Source organism: Anabrus simplex, chromosome 2 (assembly GCF_040414725.1).
Source record: "Anabrus simplex isolate iqAnaSimp1 chromosome 2, ASM4041472v1, whole genome shotgun sequence".
Lineage (NCBI taxonomy): Eukaryota > Metazoa > Arthropoda > Insecta > Orthoptera > Tettigoniidae > Anabrus > Anabrus simplex.
In genome coordinates this window covers 1,022,083,490-1,022,110,145 of record NC_090266.1, presented here as the reverse complement: position 1 = coordinate 1,022,110,145, position 26,656 = coordinate 1,022,083,490, and the positions used below count along the sequence as shown (strand labels likewise).

At 38.3% G+C, this 26,656-nt stretch overlaps 1 protein-coding gene across 2 annotated transcripts in view; it reads left to right on the top strand.

Moving 5' to 3' along the window:
- LOC136864642 (maternal protein tudor) overlaps positions 1 to 26,656 on the top strand; it is a 356,675-nt gene that overhangs the window by 209,775 nt on the left and 120,244 nt on the right. For both annotated transcript variants that reach the window (XM_067141905.2, XM_067141906.2), the window contains one exon: positions 6,571 to 6,623. In XM_067141905.2, coding sequence (XP_066998006.2) covers positions 6,571 to 6,623 — 53 coding nt within the window. The remainder of the gene's footprint in view (positions 1 to 6,570; positions 6,624 to 26,656) is intronic.

Below are 26,656 nucleotides of genomic sequence, written 5' to 3'. Positions count from 1 at the left end.
CTGTGATCTTCAATGTGTCTGCTATCCCTGTGTGGAATTCAGCGGCTGAAGGTTGAGTTTTGTTTTGCCGGAAGGAGTCTTTCAGTGTGATTTTCCTGGTATGTTGCACATTTCTTTTGTGTATTTTCTTTGTTACTTAAACTTAAAAACAACTTTTTTTTAAAGTCAGTTACTCGCTTTGCTGTATTGAACAACCTTCTGGCCAGTGCTTGGATGGAACTGAATTTTAAATTGAAAATTTCGATGTTTTTGATGGTTACTATCCTCTAGTAATCAAATGACTGTAAGACAGTATTGCTGTTCATATCATATTTTAGGTACTTTCCTACATTGAACTCAGTGGAATATAATGAAAATAACCCCAGTAAACGTTGGTCTGATGAAATACCTTTTAGGAAGCAAGCTTTGATTCTAAGGCATATTTTAAAAAAATGTTGACTAGTATCTAAATGTGAAAATAAAATTTGATAAAGATACATTTTAGCTTTAGTTTTCTCTCATATTTGTGAGCTATAGTAAATTATTATTGTGTTTGGCATAATATGTATGACTTACCAGCTCAAAGGTAGCTGTGATGCTAGAAGTATAACCCATTCGATCACCATGTCTCCAGTTGTACACATTGATTTCCATTGCATTTCATGGAGAAAAATGGTGCTTTCTTGTAATTTTGTAAATGTTGTTTCTACATGTACATATCTAGCCATCCAGTGTTATAGGATGTGCTGCTCCCTACGAGAAACTTGACAAAGCAGAAGATATTGTGAACAGGCATAGCGGAAGGTACACACAAGACAGCTGGTATGTTGCTAAATTTTATCTGATTCCCCGACTTAGGAGCTGCATGTAATTATGGAAACTTAAAAAATGTTCATTAGAAATATGTAAATTCGGTATGTTGGAGAAGAAGTGTATGCAAATCACATTTACTTGAAGTAGATCATGTTACAAATAGGTTGTGTACAAATGTATACAGTATGACTGCATGGAGCAAATAAATACATAACTTGTAAAGCAAGTTACTGAGGTTACGTAAAGCTATTTTTACCATTGTTGAAGATGCATTATGATGACATGAGTCATAATAATGTATTACTCCAAAGATTTCCTAATTTTTTTGAATTAGGACAAAATGGCATTGTTTTTTAACAGTTCTCTCAGCTGATGCAATACTGAAGCTGCTGGAGAATGGAAATGTTTCCGATATAGAGGTTTGTGATAGCGATGAAGAGGAACGAGATGATGATTTGTTTGATCAACTGCCAAGCTCCAGGTATGTTTAACATTACTCACTATTGTTGTTGTTTTTTGCATTGAAATAATAGTAGGCCTCGTGTAAATTATTATATTTTGTTTTCAGGAGGTGATATGGTAGATGAAATACACGATGAATGTGATGATGAAACCCCAACACCTGAGGAAAATGGCGAACCATTTGAAGAGGATTCATATTCATGGATGAACATAACTCCAAAAGCCCAACGGCGGCGTGGTGTTACATTCCAGGAGAAGATGCCACATTGGGATAAGGCTGCTGAGAATAATGAAATTACAGAGCTTCCATACCCAATTTCTTACTTTTACAAATATATTCCAGAAACACTGTTGCAGACATTTGTCGACAAAACAAACATATTTGAAAATCAGGCTGGAAGATCAAGGTATGCAGCAACCACTCGAAGTAAAATTACAACTTTCTTTGTACTACATATATATGCTGGCACTCTGGGATTTCTTAGATTACGGTTGTATTGGGACACTGCATTAGGGCTAAATGTTTTTAAAGATAATATGTCAGTTAATGGATTTTCCAAACTCAGAAACCTATTGCATTGTGTAAATAATTTATAGAAAAAGGCAGACTGTACAGACAGGTTCTGGAAGGTGTGTCCCATCTATGATGCAAGTAGGAAACATTGTCTGGAACTTGATGTAGAACAAGAAATGTGTGTAGATGAGCAAATAGTACCTTTTAAGGGCCAGCTCAATGTAAAACTATACATGAAAGGTAAACCGAACCCGTGGGGTGTAAAGGTATTTTTGCTGTGTTGGAGGATTGGACTTGCTTATGGCTTCCTGCTCTACCAAGGTTCAACCACAAAAATTGAAGTGGGCATGCATAAAAGGTTTGGTCAGGGGGCTTCTGTTGTACTTCATTTATGTGAAAGACTAACTGCTTCGGGCCATCGGCTACACTTCGACAACTTTTTTCAACATATAACTTCTTCAAAGCTTTGAAGATGAAAGAACTTGCTGCAGCTGGTACCATTCGTCTGAATAGATTCTACAGCCCTCCCTTGATTTCTGACCAAGACATGAAAAAGAAAGAAAGGGGTTACTGCGCCAGGTTTCTAGTCGTGATGGTAATGTAGTTGCCATAAAGTGGCAGGACAACAGATCAGTAAATTTAGCCTAAAATTTCATTGACACTGGTGAAAGAGACCTTGTGAGAAGGTGGGACAGAAATAAGAGAGAATATCTACAGGTTCCACAGCCTGAAATAGTGAATTTGTACAACACGTCAATGGGTGAAGTTGACAAGTTAATAAGCCTTTACAGAATCTGCATTAAGACTAGGAAATGGACTCTCAAGATGATATTTCATGGCTATCACCAATAGCTGGCTGCAATATTAAACATATGCTACAAGTTTAGGACTTCCCAAGAAACAAACATTAGACCTTCTCCATTTTCATCTCTCTCGTCGCCATAAGACCTATCTGTGTCGGTGCGACGTAAAGCCCCTAGCAAAAAAAAAAATTTTCATCTGAGAATTGCAGAAGGCCTGGTAAAGCAAGCAAAAGGTGTAGTGGGGGAAAAAGAGGGGTCATCCTGGTACAATACTGATTCCTCATCAACGAAATGGCAAGGTGTCAAAGTTTGTCCCTCAGAGGAAGTTTATGATAATGTAGACTACATGCCATTCTACAGTGATGCAACATTACCTGGTAGATGCAAGAACACAGACTGAAAGGAAAGTCATGTTGGCCTTGCCAGAAATGCAACATCTATCTTTGTCTCAACAAGGAAAGGAACTGCTTCACCAATTTCCATCACAAAAACTAAGGAACTCTGAGCAAATAGCAATTTTTCCTGTGTGTTAGTGGCATGACTGAATAACATGTATTCAGTGAGATTAAGTCCTGCTAACTTGAATGACAAACAAACTTTTGAATTCATCATAGTTGAATTATTGTAGTAATTTCTTGTGTGTATTGTTAGATATACAGATTATTAGTCAAACAATATTAAAATGTATTGTTTACATTTTCATTCTGTGCAGAATTCTAGAAGTAGTGTCCATTTATTGTAAGAAACACGTTTTACCAATAACAATGTATACACTGTGTATATGGAAGAACTGATTGTATAATTACCTTTAAGAAACTTTGTCTACATTTGTACACATGCTACATTTTCAAAAATAACCAAAATAAAATTATGATTTTTTTGTATACAGACTTGTTATAACCTGTACACACCTCTAAAAAAGAAAGAAAAAAATATTTCTTCCTCCAGTGTAAATAATTCGTGATTGAAAGGGATAACTTTTTTTTTTTTTTAATTTTTAAATTTTCATCACAAAATCACTTGTGAAAAAAACATATTTTTTAGGTTTAGTAAGTTATGCAATATAATAATAATAATAATAATAATAATAATAATAATAATAATCATCATCATCATCATCATCATCATCATTTCTCCACTCCAAAAGGCTGGATGTGGGAATGTGAACAAGCCTCACCCTGAGAATCATTTTGTTTTTTGAAAGCAGTCGCCCTTTTTCCTCTTCTGCTGACTTGATATGCCTAACACAGTTGAGGGTTTTTCTCTCAGCTTCGCCTGCTTCATTTTCAAGGCAATAGTTTAGTACTGGAAGGCCTCATCTGCCAGCTGTGCTGTTTTAATAATAATAATAATAATAATGCTATTTGCTTTACGTCCCACTAACTACTCTTTTACGGTTTTCGGAGACGCCAAGGTGCCGGAATTTAGTCCTGCAGGAGTTCTTTTACGTGCCAGTAAATCTACTGACACGAGGCTGACGTATTTGAGCACCTTCAAATACCATCGGACTGAGCCAGAATCGAACCTGCCAAGTTGGGGTCAGAAGGCCAGCGCCTCAACCGTCTGAGCCACTCAGCCCGGCACTGTGCTGTTTTGTGGGTCTCCTTTGCCGAAGCTACCTTTAAGGACTTCACCATAAGCCTGAAAAGGGGCCCTTACAAGGTGGTGATGATGAGTCATATCCAGGTATCCTCGATTGTTGAAAGCATTCCAATATTAAGAAGACACAATAACTTTATCATTGGCTGTAATGAAGTCTTCAAGTTAGGTTTCCACAGGGCAGTTTAGTCAGTGAAATAGATGCTCAAGATCTTGAATTGCGTCACAGTGGAAGTCAGCATTCTGTGTATAACCCCATCTTTCGAGTTTAGCCTTGGTTAAGGCATTCCATTTCTTATTTTATTAAGGGTCTTTTAGAAGGCCAAGATTGCAAAGTATGTGCTGGAGTTCCTTCTGTTGGCCAATTCCAGTCGATAGTGTGGACTGTTGCCACCAGTATTGATTCCTAAGAATGCTTGGTGTGGCTTGTGTTATTAATGAAACTCATCCTTGATCTGAGACGCTGTTGTACTATTTCATGACCATAGTGAGGTTGTCCACCTCTTGTTTGAGTTTCTCAGTTTCAGCTGCTACTTGCCGTTGGATTGAAGGTGGAGCTGTGTCATAAATGCAGTATAGCTTTTTGACGTTCGTTGGTTTTAGGCAGTGAGCTGCAAACTGTACAGCACGTATCATCCACTTTCTTGGAATCGACAGAGTTGACTCAAGCAGGACAAGCATACTCACCTGTAGAGAAAGAAAGTATCAAGGCTATAGTTCGTACAGTTGCTGGATGTGCTCCCCAGCTTGACCCAGTTAACATGTGTAGTAAATTATTTCTGGCTCTAACCTTCAGTGTGCTGTAAAAGTTATAAAAGTAAGAGACTGATCATACTGAACTGCAAGGTATTTGATAACAGGGGTGAACTCAAGCTGCCTTCCTTCCCAACTGATGTTAAGTTTGTAATTAGCAGCTTCATTACATAGATGGAAGAGTGTAACCAGTGTTTTCCTAGGATTCGGTTTAAGGTAGTTGTCCTTGTAATACATGAACAATTCATTGAGGCAGTTCTGCAGCCTGGATTCTACTTCCCAGACTGACCTGGATTGAGTTTGAACATGAGGATCAACAGCAAATAGGAAATGCCTGGTCATTAGTGTAAATATTGAAGAGAATTGGTGTAAGGACACTATCTTGTGGGAGACCATTTTTCTGGTTCCTTCAGTTAATTTCTTTACATTGAAGTGTCACTTTGAATCTCCTGTTCAGTAACAAGCTTTGAATGAGTGTAGTTAGTTGAAGTCTTCTGTTATTTTAAACAGCCTGTGTATGAAAAGTCGGCGGTTGATCGTATCTTAAGCAGCAGTCTGGTCGACAAAAATGGTGTCAGATACAAGGCCCTTCAGAAATCCATCTTCGATTGTACTGAGAAAGGTTCCCCACTTGGTCTGCGCGCTGTCGTCCTGGTTCTGAATCCTGCCTGTTGATTAGTCAGCTGTTAATCTACAAGAGAAGTCGTTCTGTTAGGTATAATGTGTTCCAGACAGTTTAGAATGTTGACTGAAGAGAGAGATAGGCCTGAAGTTCTTTGGGTCGTCGAGTGTAAGAGTGGCACTGCTTTTGCCTCAAGCAAGGTGAATACCAGCTCAGCTGGACCAAGGTTTTTTAAAGAGGTTGTACTCTATTAGTACTTGCTCTTTGTCCTAGCTTGTGACAGGCAGAGCCTGGTTGGCAAGTTTAAGATTTGCATACATAGTTGAAAATTATTCCATTTTGGGGATACTTGTGTTTAAACCTCATATTAAAAGCCACTGGCTATATTTTCCACTTACTTATGGAGAGTGTTCATTCTGCACTTCTGTAGCATTGTCTGAAGGGATTAGTCTAAGGCGAGTGCGGTAATTGGTTTGTAATTCAGTGTTAGGGTGAATTCTTATTGGATTACTGTTATCATGATTTCTGGTATTTAACCCTTTGAAGGTAATGTGTAAGAGTGTATCATAATCTACTGAACCAGTATTATTAACATTTTCAGAAATGCTCTCAACAGTAACAAAAAGCCATTGAACTTCAGTCATAGTAAACACAATCTCTACCTGATTCACATATTTACCAGATTTTTTCCACTTAAAAATTGCTCTAAGTGAAGAAGTTATGAATTTTATTTGAGCGATAAAAATGACCAAATTCTAGTTCAGAGTTACAAACGACTTGGAATGTCTCCCAAGTTCTAGCTGTGGAGGTTTCAGTGGCACAAGTACATAGTTTTCAGTATGGGCAAGTAGGGCACTTCAACTCCATTTATAAAATATAGATTGGATTGTCAGTGAACAGAAAACCCACACTCACTCTCTTTCTCTCTCTATATATGTGTATGTATGTGTGTATTTTTTTTTATGTAGTAATAGGAGGGGGGGCAGGGAATTTGATCCAGTATTACCAGTTTGTTTCATTTTCAGGTAGTGGTCTTCGTCGTTCCCAAGAAAGTGTTTGTGCTGAGGAAGAATTGAAGGTAACTCTTGATATATATATATAAATATGAGTTCTTACTAATAATTTATTCTTTCTGTAGTTAGTGAATCTCTTTATTTTGTTTCATGTGTGGGAAATGGTGTTGAACCTGTTATACTCTTCATTATTGATTTTGAATACTATGGTTATTAGTTATTTGCTAGGGGACAGATGTTGTTGACCTAAAGAATTACTGACAATGATCAATAAAATTCTATTAAATATATGGGAAAATGATATAAAATAAGTAAAGAAATTGCTTTAGAATACTCTATCAAACTCAGTTCTGGTGGTTTTACAAGTAATATATCCCTGTTCTGTTTACTGCACAGCTTTTTTTTTAAAGAAATAATTATCTCCCAATTTACTTGGAATTGTATATAATATGGACATAATGATGGACTATATGGACTAAAATAAAACACGCCCATCTGCCGTAAACATGCCTTTTTCCAAATTCATTAGCTAGCTGATTTAAAAATACAATTTGGTGTGCTTTCACTTTTGTCATTTTCTTGCACAGAACTATAATATACACTTCGGAAGATACTTCTGTACTTGAAGTGAAAATTTAACTGTTGTTTCCAATCCCTTCTCTTTTCCATTTGTTCTTGGCCTTGACATACACGGGGGTGAATGATTGGCTGTAAGGGCGAGTGCAGTCCGACTCGTTGGCTGAATGGTCAGCGTACTGGCCTTCGGTTCAGAGGGTCTCGGGTTCAGATTCCCGGCTGGGTCGGGGATTTTAACCTTCATTGGTTAATTCCAGTGGCCCGGGGGCTGGGTGTTGTGCTGTCCCCAACATACCTGCAACTCACACACCACACATAACACAATCCTCCACCACAATAACACACAGTTACCTACACATGGCAGATGCTGCCCATCCTCATCGGAGGGTCTGCCTTACAAGGGCTGCACTCAGCTAGTAATAGCCACATGAAATTAATTAAATTAAAAAAAGGGCGAGTGCAAAAGCCTGGTGTTTGAGACACGTTAGGAAATACTTTCTCCTAAATATCAGTTTTGTATTGTGTTTGTACATATACTTCGGATACACAAGACTTGGCCATCAAAGATGTTTGGCAAATTTAACCATATGTAAGAAATTGTGTGTGTGTTTTTTATATTGTCACTTGTGGATTTTTATTACTTTGACAATAAAGAATGTGCTTAAATTTAAAAAATAAAGTGATCTAAAAATTAATACTATATATTGACCTAAAACCTTATTGAAAGATGAAATAATGACCATTCATCCCAAATCAGCAAAAAATACTAAATAATGCAAAATAAACGCGTTGTTATCCTTTGTTATATCACAGAATGAATGTCTATACTACTGAGCAACGTTCAAATGCAAAGGGAAATATGATGACATTTCAACAACATCCGCCCCCTAGTTATTACGTTACTGTTTGGATAAAACTGGTAGTTACACCAATGCAGAATTTGCAGAGTTTGCACTGAATTTGATTGATGTTCGAGTTGCCATTCTGTTGACCTTAGACTTGATAGTACTGCAGGTTAATGTAAACTAGTCATTTATTTCATATTTTTTCTTTCATATGTGTGTTACCTTTACTGATATGTTGATGCTCTCCACTAGTTTCCATAATTTGTATAGTCCCCTTCTTATTAGATTTTATACCTGAAAGTAAATGGTAAGTAAGGAATCTGAGACATGATTACCAAGTAGTAATTTGGAATGTGACCATTGCCAGCAAAAGTTTTTAAAGTGATTTTTCTACAGTTTTTCTGTATCAAACTGGAGATCTTGAAGTTTTGATCATCAGACTAAAAGCCTAACAGCAAGCTCTCTACATAAAGCAGGTGGAGTGGCTGAAAGTAGACCAGAAATACTGAAGTACAGTGGTAAGTCTGCAATAAAATGGCTTCTTTGAATAGTTACTGATTTAGCATGGAATTTATCTGATTGAATGAAAGTAGTAGACCTATGATAGCAACCTATGAGGAAGGGATTAGTAAAGATTAATATAGGTATTTCTTAGACATATATTCCAGACTAGCTCTTGTATGTTGGTAGATATACTTGGTAGAAAGAAAAATTGATCAATACCACTATTATGTCCTTTGTCCAGGACGGACCATGTCATCGTTCTGTATATACAGTACGGTTATTATTATGTTGGGGTTGCCAGCATTTGGAATATACTGCAGTATTTTTCATCAAGACACCTGATTTAACCCTGCTTGATCAGGGGTCAAATCAGTCATCTCCCCAGGGAGCTAAAATTGACTGTGAAATTAGTTTTTCCACCTCACTTTATATTTTGTACTGTATTTTCTTTCTCAGGCTCACATGAGCCCTGAGGACATCTTTGAAACATGCAGAATGTGACTCTTGCCCAACAATGAGATGGACATTTTCTGTGATTGTGCTGTAACTGTCATGCATCCTGGTTGTGTGTGAATTATAGCTATCCAAGAATCACTAATTTTGTAGCCTTTCTTTAAAAATTCATGTTGATGAGGCGTTCCTTTATTTCTTTGGATTCTCAGATTTTTCTTTCTAGATTCTGGGGCACCTGCTAAAATTTCTAGTTTTTCAAAATAAATTTCATGATTGGTTTTGGATGAATATGCAGCTGCTTAGACACAGTTGAAACTTCCGTGTCTTGGTGTGACGAATATGTTCTTTGAGTTATCTGAAACAAGCTTGGATAGTGGGAGAATAAGGCGTGTCTGAAGACAAGTATGAAAAACACAACAGACAAGATTGGGAAGATATTGTATAAACATAAAATCAAGATCATATACAAGCCATGCTGCGACTAACTCCTCATTAATTTAAAAATATGAAATTGAATTACACTGAAAAAATATTAACATATTCATGAAATAAAATACTCAATTGTCGGACTATGTACTCACACTTAGTTCTTACGTGATTACTTACACATACAATATTTGATGGGCGCTAGTTATCTACAGCCAGTTAAGGACACCTTCATATTAAAGACTCCTGAAGTGTACCATATTGAATGTATATGCCACTGGTCTCTTGTGGGCTCTGGAAGGTCCACACTTCATCTGAGTGTGTATATCGACAGAAAAATGAGTGAAGCCCAGTGTTTTGATGTCTTTCCTCTGCCAGGAAACCTGAAGGTGACGATTTCCAACAGATTATCTTAAATTATTCATGCTTTCATCTTGTTTACCATTGTGGCAAGTAATTAGCAGTGTCCCATTCACGTCAGTGTTCACTTGGAAAATAATATGTAAGGTAATTCTGCTGTATATTTCTTATTTTTCCCAGAATGTGATATACTTTTCAGTGAATTTTTCATCATAAGAAATGCCTAGAGTAAATTAAATACCTTACGTTGACTGTGGGTGCATAATCGCAAGTTTTGTATATTGGCAAATTATTTTTTCCAGAAAGTAAGTTAAAAATGAGTAAAGGCTGGCTTCTAATCTTCCAAATCTAGTTTTTGTGTTCATAGATCATAGGGAGGATTATATTTAGTACTTCCATTCCGTCAAATTCTTGCATCTTCTGCAACTAGATTTGAGAAAATATAACAAATCCTTGTACTGATCTAATCTCTCTTTGAGCAATATATGGATTTTAATCCAGCTTTAGTGAATGGCATGACAACAACAACAACAACAATAACAACACATTATCGATTATTGTATGGCCTTAACTACTGTGTACAAACATCCAATTTTATGCCATTTAGGTTGCCTGCATGTTAGTTTCAACATTCCGTTATACTCCTGTAGATGGCAGAAAAATGGATGTCTGTTGGGTAATCTGTGAATAAGTTTTAATTATTTATGTGAGGTAAAAGCCAAATTTGTAATCAGGGATCTTTAATGTGGCAACACGGTGTGACGTTGAGTACCAAATGGACTTTTTCTACCCTTAAAAAATCGGATTACCACTGTTCGTCCACATAGTGAACTGCTAGTTAAATAAGTAAGCATTAAATATCGAAAGCTCTTATTGCAAGTGCATATACTCTGTGTAATCAGCAGCTCATGAATCAATATCCAGTTGAACATTCTCACTAGTTATTAATCACACTAAACCCCACCCCCTTCTGGCTTTTTCCCCTATGGACATAACCTGCTGTCTTCATATATCCAGCACAACATTTGCTTGTAATTCATCACTAACAAGACTTAATTCCATACAAGTTTGTATCATCTACCAACTTCAGTGCAGACTTTGCCCAGCTTTCAGCATTGGCTTAACTACCAACTACCAACAATCTAGCCAAAGGAATACTGTAATATGCAGCCACCGCATTACCTGCAAAACCCAGATTAAGGATATTCCTGTCCCTATTCACCATATTTGATGATTGTTTCACACTTTTAAGTCCTTAAACATCTTGCATCCGGGAGGTAGTGGGTTCGAATCCCACTATCGGCAGCCCTGAAGATGGTTTTCCATTTTCACACCAGGCAAATGCTGGGGCTGTACCTTAATTAAGGCCACGGCCGCTTCCTTCCAACTCCTAGGCCTTTCCTATCCCATCGTCGCCATAAGACCTATCTGTGTCGGTGCGACGTAAAGCCCCTAGCAAAAAAAAAACATCTTCCCCCCTCCCCCCTTCTCTCTCTCTCTCTCTCTTCCACGGTTGGATATCAAATTGTGATAAGGTCTAGGGAAGCACCTGGCCCCCTCCCTTTACCTCATAACAGCATCTGCTTGTCAACAATGACCACTACCATTCTCATTCTATCATTCACTGATGAAGGCTGCAGCCAAAAATTTTGAATCCATGTCTTTTATGTGTACTGTATCGATGTACTGGTGTAGGGGTAGCGTGCGTGCCTCTTACCCGGAGGCCCCGGGTTTGATTCCTGGCCAGGCCAGGGATTTTTACCTGGATCTGAGGGCTGGTTCGAGGTCCACTCAGCCTATGTGATTAGAATTGAGGAGCTATCTGACGGTGAGATAACGGCCCTGGTCTAGAAAGCCAAGAATAATAGCTGAGAGGATTCATCGATTGTTGTTACTAGCAGCAGCTGTCAATACAGATGTTAAAATGAAGCTCTTGCATGCAATTATTGTTGTTATCAACCCTGGCTACTACATCATTCAGTGCTTCATAAAATTTATCTACTTGATCCTCATCTGCTTGTTTACATGGTGAATACACTTATGACAATAAAATCCTAGTCTTAATTCCTGCATCTATCAAATCTATTTGCACCATTTACAGTATTTATTGTTTAATAGAAAAGATGCTTCATGCTATGGTTTTCTTAACCAACAATCTATCTTCACGCTCTACCTTTCCACTTTTAACACCTTCTGCTACTAGTAACAACAGCAATAATAGTAATATTCCTAGTGCACATCTTTCTAGTCGGTGAGCTGCACATCAGAACACCTGCTAAGAACAGCTCATAATTTCCTACCACCGAGCTCGATAGCTGCAGTCGCCTAAGTGCGGCCAGTATCCAGTATTCGGGAGATAGTACAGTAGGTTCGAACCCCACTGTCGGCAGCCCTGAAAATTTTTTTCCGTGGTTTCCCATTTTCATACCAGGCAAATGCTGGGGCTGTACCTTAATTAAGGCCACGGCCGCTTCCTTCCCACTCCTAGCCCTTTCCTGTCCCATCGTCGCCACAAGACCTGTCTGTGTCGGTGCGACGTAAAGCAACTAGCAAAAAAAAAAAAAAAATCCTACCAATTTTTTGTTATTTCCCCTTACCTGAATCTCAAGAAATCCTAAGACATGCGCATGCATCCTCTTTGCTGACTCAGTCAGTTCTATTTTCTTTATTCCGTGAGCCACATTGGATTGATAGCACCTCATAGAATTCCATTCAGTGCATGGAGTTGTTTCCAAGGAATCCCTCATCTAACAAAGGGAAGTGGGACTCAGTCACACCCGTAGGCATGAGGCATGTTAGAATATTGTAAATGTGAATATTTAATATCTATGAACCAGGGAGCTAGCTGGTCTTACTCATAGTCTCAGAATTGTTCACTCTAATGACTTAGGGTTTGCAGTGAATTGGCTGTCCAAGCTCCCCGTGCACAGCCTCAGCTCAGAGTATGTCCAAAATATTTTTCTCACTGGCCTTTTCCCCAGTTTACTACGTTTGGTACTTCACAGGGATACGGCCCTCTTTTATAGCTGGATACCCTATATCGGGGAGATTGTGTCCAAGATGTGACTGCAGGAACCCATACCATGAATGAAGAAGTCAGAGTAGCTTGTAAACATAAAAATAAAATGTATTAAAAAAACCTCCTAACATAAATCTATGCAAATAGGGAATAGTATGTAGGTGAAAGGAATTAGACTGAAATGGTGAAATTTAGTGGGAATGCAGGAGTTCTTGTGTGTGTCAGGAAATCTAAACAGGAGGCTGGCATATCTGAACTCCTTCAAATACCAGCCATCAGTGCCTGGATTGACTTCACCGATTTAGACTACTGTCTCATAACTCAGCTCCGCGGAATTAAAGATGAATTGGCGGAAAGTTGAAATGACTTCATACAATAATGGAATTAGCATGGAATTTGAGTAAGGTAACCTACCTTCAGATTTGATGCAAGCTAGGCAATTTGCTACAACTATCGACATATTTCTTTGGTTAATACATCCTGCAAGTTGTTCAGAGGTATTTTAGGAAAGATGGGTGGGCAGCAAGTTGAATGAAAACTAGTTCAGTTTCAGACCAATGAGAGTTTGCCAGGACCAGTTCTTCAGGCAACTGAAACTGAAAAAATGCTACAAGAGGAATAGATAGGGGTGGCGATTCTTAACATTTTGAAATTTAGTATTTTGGTTTGACTTGAGAAGAGTCCAAATTGTTCTATCTGATGGGCAGTGAACTAAGTATCACCAGGCCTAGGGTAGAAACAGGGAAGGCTGTCTGCAAGCATATATGAGTGAAAAATCTTTAGGATGAGAATGTTGGACAAAAGTACGAAGGTCAGTCAAAAAATTAATGCACCACATTATTTTCCATCTCTCCATGTTATAGCTTTCGGTCTCTATGAATTTACTAAATGCTATACCACAATCCTCTGTCTATAACTAGCTCTGTAGTCCCATTTAGTTCTGTTCCTCTTATCCTTAAACCATTAGAAACTGAGTCCAACTATGGTTGTCTTGGTTACCCTCTTCTTCTCTTACCCTCCACGACCGAGTCCATTATTTTCCTAGGTAAGTTATCCTCCTACATTCACCTCATATGACTCCACCACTGCAGCCGGTTTATGCATACAGCTTCGTGGGTAGAGTTCATTCCTAAAGTATCTTTGTCTCCTCATTCCGAGTACCCTTCTGCCATTGTTCCCACCTGTTTGTACCAGCGATTATTCTTGCTACTTTCATGTCTGTTACTTCTAATTTATGAATAAGATATCCTGAGTCCACCCAGCTTTCACGTACATAAAGCAAAGTTCGTCTGAAAGCAAACCGGTATAAAAATAGTTTTGTCTGGGAGCTTACTTCCTTCTTACAGAATACTGTTGATCACAACTGTGATCTCAGTGCAGCCAGGCTGAGTGGCTCAGAAGGTTGAGGCACTGGCCTTCTGACCCCAACTTGGCAGGTTCGATCCTGACTCAGTCCAGTGTTATTTGAAGGTGCTCAATCACATCAGTCTCGTGTCGGTAGATTTACTAGCATGTAAAAGAACTCCTGTGGGACAAAATTCCAGCACCTCGGCATATCTGAAAACCATAAAAGTAGTTAGTGGGATGTTAAACAAATATTATTATTATTATTATTATTATTATTATTATTATTATTATTATTATTATTATTATTATTATTATTATTATTATTATTATGAGTTCATCAGCTCTGATAACAACAGTGACTTGGCCGTGCGGTTAGGGGCGCACGGCTGTGAGCTTGCATCCAGGAGATAGTCGGTTCGAATCCCACTGTCAGCAGCCCTGAAGATAGTTTTCTGTGCTTTCCCATTTTCACACCAGGCAAATGCCGGGGCTGTACCTTATTTAAGGCCACGGCTGCTTCCTTCTAACTCCTATCCTATCCTGTCGTTGCCATAAGACCTATCTTTGTCAGTGCAACGTAAAGCCCCTAGCAAAAAAAACTAACAACAATGACTTAAGTCAAAAATCAGTTACAATGGAGAAGATCATAATTTACAAGGAATGAGCTTTGTAGCACTAAAGGTACACTATTTGAAAGAGCGCATTTGTTCCACTCACTTACATTCCAAAATTTTACTACAGTCCAGCCTCTCAGGGGCACAAGTTTTCTGTGAAATTTTACTCTAAATAAACTTCAAAACAGTGTTTACTGTCATTTCTGCTCGACAGTCTGTTACACACTTGCCTCTGAATAATTACAACTTAACAGGGGCAACGAGTACCCATACTAAATGGCCTAGAAGTACAAAAGAAAAGTTTTAAGAGGATCAGTCATGAAGAAAATGCTAGGGGGCAAAACACTTGCACTCCTTTTGAAATACACTTGAAATCCTACATGGGCTTATGGCCCGAAGTTACAGAGGCTAAACCTATACTACAGAGAGGTGACTAGATGCAAGATATTACCAAAATATTTTTGAAGAATTTAGAGTTTTAGAAAATTATAGTCATTCCCATACCAAGTTGAATGGGAATTAATAGAGGGTGAACACTCTCTATTCTCTAAGTTACATATTTCCCAACAGGGATTGAACAAAGTCTTCAGACTTGCTTAAAAATTTACATTTAAAAGGTGACATTAAACTTTATAATTTTACATTAAGAAAGAAGTTTGAAATCTTTCCCTCAGGTTGACTGTCTGGGGCTATCACATGTTAAAAGATGTCTGCCATTACATTGAGCTGTTGGGCCTTCTGATGAGGGCAAGGCTTCCTCTGCCTCCACTTACACCGTACACACACATAGACCAGAGCGATGAAGATGACAAAGCAGCCCTAAAGTTCCCAGCGTATATAGCAACTCAGGGGGAAGGTTCCCAAACTCTCTTGACCTAGGCAGAATGCGTGTACATACCCCCTATTTTAATTGGCTACAAAAATTTCTGATTGTTTAATAACTTAAGGAAGAAGGAAACTGAAGTAGTACTGACAACCTCAGCACATTAAAAAAAAATCTACAAACACTTAAGGTTTACCAACTTATACAATAGAAAATTCCCTTAAAAATTAATTGTCCGTCCTCCCGCCAGAGGGGGCACATAGGCCGATAGTAGAGACGTCTAAAGGCCCGTCCAGACTTGTAACAGAACATCGTAACGTAACTGCATCACGCTCCTGTCTGGACGGTACTGCGTAACCTCGTCTCGCAACCTTAGCCCGCAACATGAACGATGCGGAACGAGGTTCACGGCGTTCCACTGCTTGTCGGTTTTCCCGCGTCACATCAAAGAGCTGCGCGCGCGGAAGTTACAGCAAGCTTGGACGTACACAGGACCTCGGCGCGTAACATACATTCGCCTCTGTCTGCTTGATCAATAAAAATGTTGTGGACCGAGCAAAACACACTGCATTTTATTGAAATGTACAGAGCTAAGGAAATGTTGTGGCTAACTAGCCATCCCAGGCATTTCAACAAAATTTTAAGGAATGACCACTTTCCCCATCCACTCCATTCTCCGGTTCACTCTACATATTCCCAATATCCCCATCATGCTGCACAACATAATGTTCATCACCTGCCGAACCCATCACATTTTCAAGGTTACACCGTTTCAACACCCACTCCTTCAGCTTCCTTATCCTCACCGAATACTACTACTACACCCAGTTCTCCTCACTCCAACTCCAATCTGTCCACTGAGCCAAATACAGTAAGCAATTCCCACGATGTGGATATGGATTTTCAGGACTTGATTAGACTTACAAAGTAGTGTTTCTGTGTTGAATAAGCAATTAAACTAGATAATGTTTGATGTATGAAACATAGAATATCCCAGCAATAAATTCCTTACTTACGTTTATATTTTCTTTTAGTGCTTCAATCAGAGCTTGTCACATTCCGGTACGATAACACTAATCGACGGTTTGGATATTTTGAAAAGATACTGCAGACTAGTGTTTGAATCACCGGTTGCTAGAAATCGTACTGTCACTGCCAGTCTCTCTTGCACCGAGATAGCCTCTCTGAATGTGGTATCTTTCTTAGCAACTTTAGGCCCTATCAAATTGATGAGGTGGGATCTCTCACTGAGTCTGAAGGAAAAGCCAACTCTGGAGGGTAAACGGATTAAGAAAGAAGGAAAGACATGTATTATTATTATTATTATTATTATTATTATTATTATTATTATTATTATTATTATTATTATTATTGAATTTCTTATATGTTTTCATGTAATAAGATACGTATTTCCATTTCATTGCTGTCATTTTTATTCAGTTAATGTGAGTATAGCTATGCAGTATAACTTAACCTCTACAAATGATGATGTGGCAGTAAATACATTGCAAAAATTATGTTGAAGATAACTACATTAATAGTTTGCCCATGTAAATTGTGTTTTTTTTTTTTTTTTTTTTGCGCGTTTCTCTTCTTTTTAAGATTGTACCCCGCTGCTAGTCCAACAACTACAACAGCTGTTTGCCTTTCCTCTATGTTAAAACAAAATGCTATCAAACCTTGCCAAATCTTTTCAAATCTTATCAAACCTTCAGCAATGTTGAACAGTCTTTGACAAGATTTGACAAATTTCTTGTGTAATGTTGAACTGACAGGAAAATGTAATGGTGTACAACACGCATAAGACAGTGGTATTTCCTGCCCCAGAAGTTAAGGCGTTGTTATAGATTAAATTTATGAATTAAATATAAGTTCAGGCATTGTTATAGATTAAATTTATGAATTAAATATAAATCCGCACATTCCTCCACACCCTCCCCGAATTATTCACATCACGAAATGAATGAATGTAATAGAAAGACATGGAGGGGGGGGGAAAAAGGAGAAGTCTGCAGAGAATTATGACTTTCTTTCAAAGACAAAGACGAAATGTGTATTTCGGTCAGTTCAGTCACTTCACCGTTGTAAAATCTTATATACTGTAATAATATAATATTGTAAAACTAAAGTACAGAAAACCGTCGTAAGGCCTGAAAATTGCTGACCAGGGTCGGCTACAGTCAATCTCTTGTTTATTTTCACTTGATGAAAAACGTGTTTTAATAATTGTTTTACTATGCTTTCACTACCCATATTACCGGGCGAGTTGGCCGTGCGGTTAGGGGCGTGCAGCTGTGAGCTTGCATCAGGAAGATAGTGAGTTCGAACCCCACTCTCAGCAGCCCTGAAGATAGTTTTCCGTGGTTTCCCATTTTCACACCAGACACATGCTGGGCCTGTACCTTCATTAAGGCCACGGCCGCTTCCTTCCCACTCCTAGGCTTTTCCTATACCATTGTCGCCATAAGACCTATCTGTAAAAAAACCAACCCATATCGAAACATTTAAAACTCCGACTTGATTGCCTGAGCAATAATACTCCTGCGTGGAACTCGAAAACAAAAATCAACACAAAGCGTTGGAAACGGAAACAACGCCTTGGTCAGGTTTAGCAAGTAAAATGTTTATAATGCCCACTAACTGTCTGAAACTTCATGTCAGCCAGCAAATTTGAACCACCATGTGTAGTTCGACATGAATATAGCTGAGTTTGCCACCATCGCCTATGTTTCCGTTTAGTTGCATAATGCAAATAAATATAGGCTGCTGCAGCTAAGTCCATCTTTCAAAGCTGCACTGTCTCAACTGGCGGAACGCTAGTAGGTATACTAACAATTTGTTGGTTATTTTGATCCACCTTTTCAATACAAATTACAGTTTGTGTTGCTAAGTTGTAATGTTACAACACTAATTTACCGGGACATGTTTCGCTTTTATTCACAAGCATCATCAGCCTATACAATTGCCTCAAGGTTTGTCATTTTTGGTTTGTTGTTACAAATTTCATTGCATTGAATGTAAATCTAATTTCAGTGATAACAATATTTAAAACAAGAATAATATACACATTAAAAATTATGACAATATGATCTGCGATGTTAAAATGTATTAACTCTTAATTCTAAAACACATTGACGTCCAAAACACAGTTTTTAATTTGGCTAAAAATTGTTTGCAATGTTAAAATAAAATTGATTCAACTATAATTTGGCATTAAAATTTGAGTCATAAATATAAATATTGGATGTTAATATATAGGAGCCATAGTTTCTGAAGTGCGTTGGTTTCTAGAATACAGTAACATTTCAGTATTGCAAATTATAGTTAAGAATTGTGCTCTCTAAATAATGTTATTTAAAAAAACTGTAGTTTTGCATTATGCGTGATTAGTCATGATGATAATCTAGAATTGAAGTCTTGAGTTCGTTGGAAGATGGCTTCTAGATTTGATGAGGCTTGCTGCTGCAGTTTGGCAATTTGATCAGAGGAAGTATTGACATATTTAATGAGATTAGTTACATGTAACGCTAGTAGGTTACGCATTACGACCTGCGGCGCGGGGTAGACAAGTTTACCTCGCAACCGCGGTGTGTAACATTGCCCCGCTTAACCTTGGCGCACGACGTGGTTACGTTACAGAGTTAGCAGCGCATGTCTGTACCCGCCTTAAAGATAAAAGGTCCAAGTATCTTCAGATACATAGTTCAGGCTTCACAGCACAGATGGCCTTCTAGAAGTGGACAGTACAGTTGTTGTTGTTGTTGTTGTTGTTGTTGTTGTTGTTGTTGTTGTTGTTGTTGTTGTTGTTGTTGTTGTTGTTGTTGTTGTTGTTGTTGTTGTTGTTGTTGTTGTTGTTGTTGTTGTTGTTGTTGTTGTTGTTGTTGTTGTTGTTGTTGTTGTTGTTGTTGTTGTTGTTGTTGTTGTTGTTGTTGTTGTTGTTGTTGTTGTTGTTGTTGTTGTTGTTGTTGTTGTTGTTGTTGTTGTTGTTGTTGTTGTTGTTGTTGTTGTTGTTGTTGTTGTTGTTGTTGTTGTTGTTGTTGTTGTTGTTGTTGTTGTTGTTGTTGTTGTTGTTGTTGTTGTTGTTGTTGTTTGGAGAAATGACATTGTGAACCAATAGGTTGTTGCACAACAAAGGGGTAGATAAAATTTTGCTTTATAAAATAATATGGTGCATTACTTTTGGGAGCATGGTGCCAAATTCCAAATAAAATACAGTAATCAGGTTCAGGAGATAATGAATGACTCACAGGAATGCTGTAGTGGAAACAGCGTGCAAGGTAATGCCTTGGGACAACAGTGTGTATATGTGGATTAATAATTCATTGTACTGCTGATAATTTGCTTTGTGGTTAACTTGCAAGTCTCAAAGAGTAATTTTTAAAAGTAGTAATTCTTGCAGTTTCTTTTTTCTTTAAATGGTGTATGGCCTCAGAAGAAGCCTGGTGCAGGTCTTTTGAGTTGATGCTGTGCAAGCAACCTGCACATCTGTGAGAATGGGGGCCTTACCTATGATGAATTCTTATTATGAAGACAGCACACACACCCATCCCCTGAGGGTTCAGAATTAACCAACGAAGGTTAAAATTCCCAACCCGGCCACGAATCGAACCCAGGACCCCTTGGACCAAAGGCAAGAGTGCTAACTGTTTAGCCATGGAGCCGGATGTTCTTGCAGTAGCTAATCATCATGTGCTGTAAAATAATCTCGGCATCTTTTAAAGGAATTTTAATGCTATATGAGCATGGAGACTGTACCGGGGGTACACCTTCTCCGTCCATTTAAACTGCACGCCATCTATGTAATTGAACTTGAACTAATGTTATTGAAGATACTTGGGGTTGCAACTGTTAGAAGTCTCTACCATCGGCCTAATCGCCCCCTCTGTTGGGATTAATGACAATTAATTCTTAAGCGAAAGTTGGTTTTCACTGTTACCTAACCTTAGTTTTTGAAGATTGTTTTGTTCTTGTGTCAAGGTCATCAACAATTCTGCCCCCTCCAACTCCTATATCTATCAACCAATCAAAAATTTTGGTAACAGTATCTCTTGCCAATTAAAATTGGGGGGGTGTACAGGTGTGCAGCCTATGTGTTAAGAGTTCTGGAAGCTTCCCCTCGAAATATTATAAAAGCTGGGCACTTTAGGGCTGTGTCGTCATCATCTTTACTCCAGTTTAGTGAGTGCGGCATGTTCTTTGGGGGCAGGGGCCGCAGGTCTGCTTCAAACGCCCCAACAACTCAAGGTAATGGCAGAATTTTCTTAACATGTGATAACTCCAGCAGATGGCTTGAGGGGAAGGTTTGAAACTTCTTTAATTCGTGTTCAATTCTAATTTCATGGTTTAAATGTAGATTTTCGGCAAGTCTGAGGACTCTGTTCAAATCCCAACGCAGAAACCTGTAAACTAAGGGAACAAGGAGTGATTACCCTCTGTTGATTTCCATTCAACTTGGAGTGCGGTGACAAAAGTTTCTGATCGTCTAAAATTCTTAAAACTCTTTCGGAAATTAATGTTCCTCATTTAGTCACCCCGGCGTAGAATAGGCTTAGCCTCTGTTCCTTGGGGCTATAAGCCCACTTAGGGTTTTAAAATATTCTAGAAGGAGTGCAAGTGTTTTGCCTCCTAGCCTTTGGTTCATGGCCAATCATATTAAACCTTTCCCTTTTCACATTAAAGCCATTTAGAATGGGCACTCATTGCCCCTGTTGATTTTGTAATTGTGTATAGACCAGTGTGTAACAAACTGTTGAGCTATAAATAAGCCCACATCAAGGCGAGGATGTGTAAACACTTTAGTTAAGAACAACCTGCAGGTTGTAAATGTGCTATTAAAAGCTCATGCCTCTCAGAGGCTGGACTATATTAACTTATGGAGTTCAGACTCCTAGGCTATGTAAGCTAGTGGAGCAAACAGGCTCTTATAAAATTGTGCACCTGTTTCAGAGCTATAATACTCATTCTTCATATATTATCATGTTGATAATTCTCTCTAGTTTTGTACCTGATTGTTGGACTTTAAGTCATTGTTGTTGGAGCTGATGAGCTCAGTATTGTATTGTTATTGTTTATTCAGATCTTCTATTTATCAAATTTTAAAGTCAAAAACAAAAAACAAAAAAACAAAAAAAAAGGAAAGAAAATTTCAAAATTTAGTACACAACTTATGCTCTGGTCAATTCCTTGTCCGCCCATTCACCCCAGCACCTTCTTACACCTCTGTAAACCATGGAATTTCCATAACAGACACAAAATTATAACAATCCGAAAAGACTGGACTTAGTTACTTTGTGGTGTAGTAGGTCTACCTGCACACTGCTATCAGAATTCTGCAAACTTAAAGGATATGAATATGTCGCTGCGGATGGTATAGCACTGGTTTCTTTTATCTTCGTAGCTAAGACAGTACAGGGAGAATGCACTTTCTTCTGTCTCTTTCTTCCTCCCTTTCCCAATTGCAATGCCCAAAGTTCACTGACCTAATGCTACACTTAGTTGTGAGGATAGGTACGCCAGAGATCTGCGGACAGTGCTAACAGTACAGTTTAATAGTGTGACCTTACATGCATTGCTTTGAATCAAAGTCAGTTGTAAGAGTTTTCAGCTGTTATTTGTGGCTGTGTCAGTTCTCAACATGAGTGGTTGTAAAATGAAATATAGAAGTTTAACCATCGGTGAAAAACTGAAAATTATGCAAAGAATGGAGAACGGCGAGTCAACATCCAAAATAACTGGCGAATTTGATGTGGGTGAAATGACCGTGAGACACATGAAAAAGCAAAAGAAAACCTTGATCAAATTTTCCCCTGGGTGTGATCGTTAATCATTCAGAAAATCGATGAACATATCATACTATGAAAATCTAGATGAAGCCATGATACGGGGATTTAATAAAAAGATTAGCAGAAGGTATTCCTGTGCCTGGCCCAATGTCTGCTGAACCCTCTGTTCTTAGTTTAAAAGGTTATTTTATAGCATCTTCTGGCTGGCTTACGTGGATTAAAAAACTCTACAGAAAAGAAGTTGCAATGTCTTACCACAGATATGGAAGCTGCTGAAACAGTTAGGACAAGAATTTCATCGAAAAAGGACAGCTTGACTTGTCACATCTTTACAGATGAGACAGGATTATATTGGAAATGTTTACCGTCCTCCACGCTAGTGATGCAACAAGAAAAACAAGCCGCAGGCTGTAAAATATCCAAGGAAAGAATAACCATTATGGGGTTTGCTAATGCAACCGGTTATCATAAACTGAAATTATTAGCAATAAGAATATTTAAAATGCCTTGTTTTAAACGTAAAAATGTCCTATTGCATTACTATAATCAAAAGGCAGCATGGATGGACACACAGATGTTTAAGGACTGGCTTCACAACCATTGTGTGAAGCAATTGACAGCCTGCCTAACCAAGAATTAGCTGCCTTTCAAAGCAGTGTTGTTAACTGAAAGTGTACTTACATAGAAGTTGATATTTTCATCAAATTCCTCCCCCCCTAATGCAACTTATATTTTGCCACCTATGAACCAATGTATTATTGTTGCTTTCAAGAAAATCTACAGGTGGTCTCTTTTACAGCAGTTGGTTGATGAAAATAGTGTTATTCCAACATTTTGAAAGGAATTTACTTTGTTAGATGCCTTTCATGCAGTTAACAAGTCATTAGACAAAATTAATGCTACTATGCCCACACATTCATGGAAACCAATTTTTGGTGAAGCGCAAGTAAATGCCGATTTCAGTGATGACAATTTTTCAGGCCCTCAAAGAATTCTTGCTATAATGACATCATTACTGCAAAACCTGGATGAATGCCAAGATGCAGAAGAAAGTGACATAATTGAGTTGTTAGACATCAATAAAAATGATCATGGTTTCAGACATGAAACTGAGAATGATTTTGTATGGAAGTTGACTGTTGATGAGGAACATGGGGATCCAGATGAGTAGAGTGCAAGAATGATGCAACGGAAGGTGTGAAAGATTCACACAGCCAAGCTAGTGTTGCTATTGGCACACTTATGTGTTTTGTAGAAAATTGAGATGACTTTTTGTTCTCAGATATTGTTTTCTTTGTGATACAAAATTCAGAAAAGCAAGCAGTTATCTGGAAATTAATGTTGGCATAATCTACATTGCATTTTGTAAATTAATTTTCCTCTAGTGTGTCCTACAGTATAACACGAAATGTTACACAGTTGAACTTTGCTATCTCAAAATTCCATTACTTGAGTTTTCAATATCACAAAGTAACTTCAATTTCCTGTCCATCTGTCCTATTCTTCACATGTATTTATTTCTGTGTTGCTTGATATTTGACTTCTTGAAGCAAAAGTTTCTTCCCTAGAAGCAAAAAAAATATTCTGTAACTTAAATTTTGTACAACATTAACTGTGCAATTCAGCATTTATGGTTTGTGTGTTATTGTTCCTAAACGTACTACAGTACATCTTCCTGTCTAACATTGGTATGTTTACATAGCGGCTATCTGTCCACCCGTGCTGTGTTGACCATAGGTGGCTAAGACAGGAAATGAAAGTATGATAAGATTCTATGGGCTGCCCACCTGCATTACATCAATACCAAGAAAACCTCCAGCATCTTCTTGACCAGTCATTCAGTGTCTACTTACAGGCCTGCAAGTGTAAAATGTGGAGAATTGCAAAGTGAAATGTCTACAAGGCATGTTTTTTAAGTAAGGTCCGTTTGAAAATAAGTACACAACGAAAGGTTATTTCAAAAAAGTAAATTTATTTTCAGAAAGTACATACTTCACTCTATTTTTCGACATAGTTGCCAAGTTTGTTCAACCACTTACCATACCTCGTAACCAATTTTATACCCTCTTCATAGAAACTTGCCACCTGCTCCAATAACCAAGAGTTCACTGCCGTTTTCACATCGTCGTCATTGAAATGGTTGCCACTGAGGTGATGTTTGAGGTGGAGGAACAGATGGTAATCGCTCGGCGCAAGATCAGTACTGTAGGGTGGGTGGTCTAAAACTTCCCAGCCAAAACTGTCCAATAAATCGCGGGTCTGACCTGCAGTGTGAGGTCTTGCATTGCCATGGAGAAGGACAATTCCCTTTGTCAGCATGCCACGTCTTTTGTTTTGAATCGCTCTGCGTAGCTTTCTCAGGGTTTGGCAGTATGCTTCTGCATTGATAGTGGTTCCTCGTTGCATGAAGTCGACCAACAAAACCCCATGTCTCTCCCAAAACACCGACGCCATGATTTTGCGCTGGGACAGAGTCTGTTTGGCCTTCACCTTTACAATATAAAAATAATATAGAAGCCTCCACCTTATCAATACAATGTTTATTTCAAAGATGCAGTAAATTCAGTACCGGTTTCGACCCCTATGGGATCATCCTCAGCTGTTATACATTAAATCGGTTTCAAAAACATCACATAAGGACTAATGTCTTTATATCACTGACCCAATTTGACAGATCATGAAAAAGTAAATATAACAGTAGTATAATGGATCTTTTCTCATTGACTAGAAAGTCGCTTATTATGTAAAGCATCATCACATTGTAGCCTGAGTCTAGTAAACATCAAATAAAGTTTACAACGGTATATGTGGAATTATTACATATTTACGTATATATTATTGGAACATACATTGTCTATTAAAAACGAATATATACACATAAAATTTGACCCGCTATAACAGGCCATTTAAAAGTGGATGAAATGATAAAAACAAGATAAAATGGGTCCACATTTAACTCTAGTTTGTACTGGTTTGTTGTTGCTGCATTATTTTTGTAATATGGTAAGTACACAATGTTTGTATTCTAATGTTTAAACTTGTGATAGTTTTTGTTCATTCCGATGTTTTCTTGATTAATGCTAGTATAATATATTACAGTTGTCTTGATGTACTAAATTATTATGAGAAATTGCGTGCACCATTGCTAAGTTAAGATAATGCCTATTGTAAACTGGAGTATTAAGTAATGCCGTGCATCTTGGGATTAAAACTATGTCGATGTCAACCAATATACATAAGTTCTAGGTGATAACGTGAGGGCTTCCTTTATATTGTAGACTGTAATATGTTGAGTGTTGGCACTGTGTATGCTGCACGGCTGCACGTCGAGATCTGTTACGTGTTATTCTCATAGATTATGACTTCACCTTTGCAGGCGAGTGTGTGTGTGTGTGTGTGTCTCCATTCCATGCTCTATTGCTTCGATTCGGGTGTGATATGCGAAACCCATGTTTCGTCTCCAGTTACGATCTGACTCAGGAAGCCGTCACCTTCTTCGTCATAACAAGTCAAGAACTTCATCGCACACTCAAATCTTTGGTTTTTGTGGTCCTCTGTTAGGAGTTTCGGTACTCAATGGGAGCACAGTTTCCTAAACTTCAGATGTTCAGAAACAATGTTGTAAAGCACTGATCTCGACACGTCAGGAAATTCGTTTGAGAGACCTGTTATTTTGAAGCACCTGTTCTCAAGAATCTTCGCTTCATCTGAAGCCACCAAATTGTCTGTAATCAAAGAAGGGCGACCGGAGCAGTCCTCATCATGGACGTTGTCATGGCCATCTTTGAATTGTCGTACCCACTTACGCACTTTGTTTTCACTCATAACAGTATCACCATACACTTCGCAAATCTGTCGATGAATTTCTGTAGCAGACAGGTTCCTTGCTGACAAAAACCGTATCACTGACCGAACCTCGCACGTGGCGGGCGAGTTGATAGTCTTAAACATTTTGAAAGCACAGAACAGAACCGTACAGGTTAGCTACAGAGCTGAAACTGAGCACAGTTGTTCCCGAGGCATGCCGGTACACGACGCACGCGCTCGCGATATGCGCGCGAACTACTAGTGTCTGCAACAAAACTGACCTTACTTAAAAAACACGCTTCATAAATCTCAGTGAAGATGTTTGAGTGATCAGTGAAGTGGAGAAATGTTGGAAAAGGAAGGATAAGACGGCTATGTATGGAATTCCTCCCAGTACACTATCTACAATAGTAAAAGACGAAGACAAGATTTGCCTCCCGGTAGATGAATTATGATTTACTCCACAGCTGAAGACACTCAAAACTTCAAGTTTTCTGGTGATCGAAGGAGCTATGGTTCATTGGGTGACCTGTGTGAGAGAC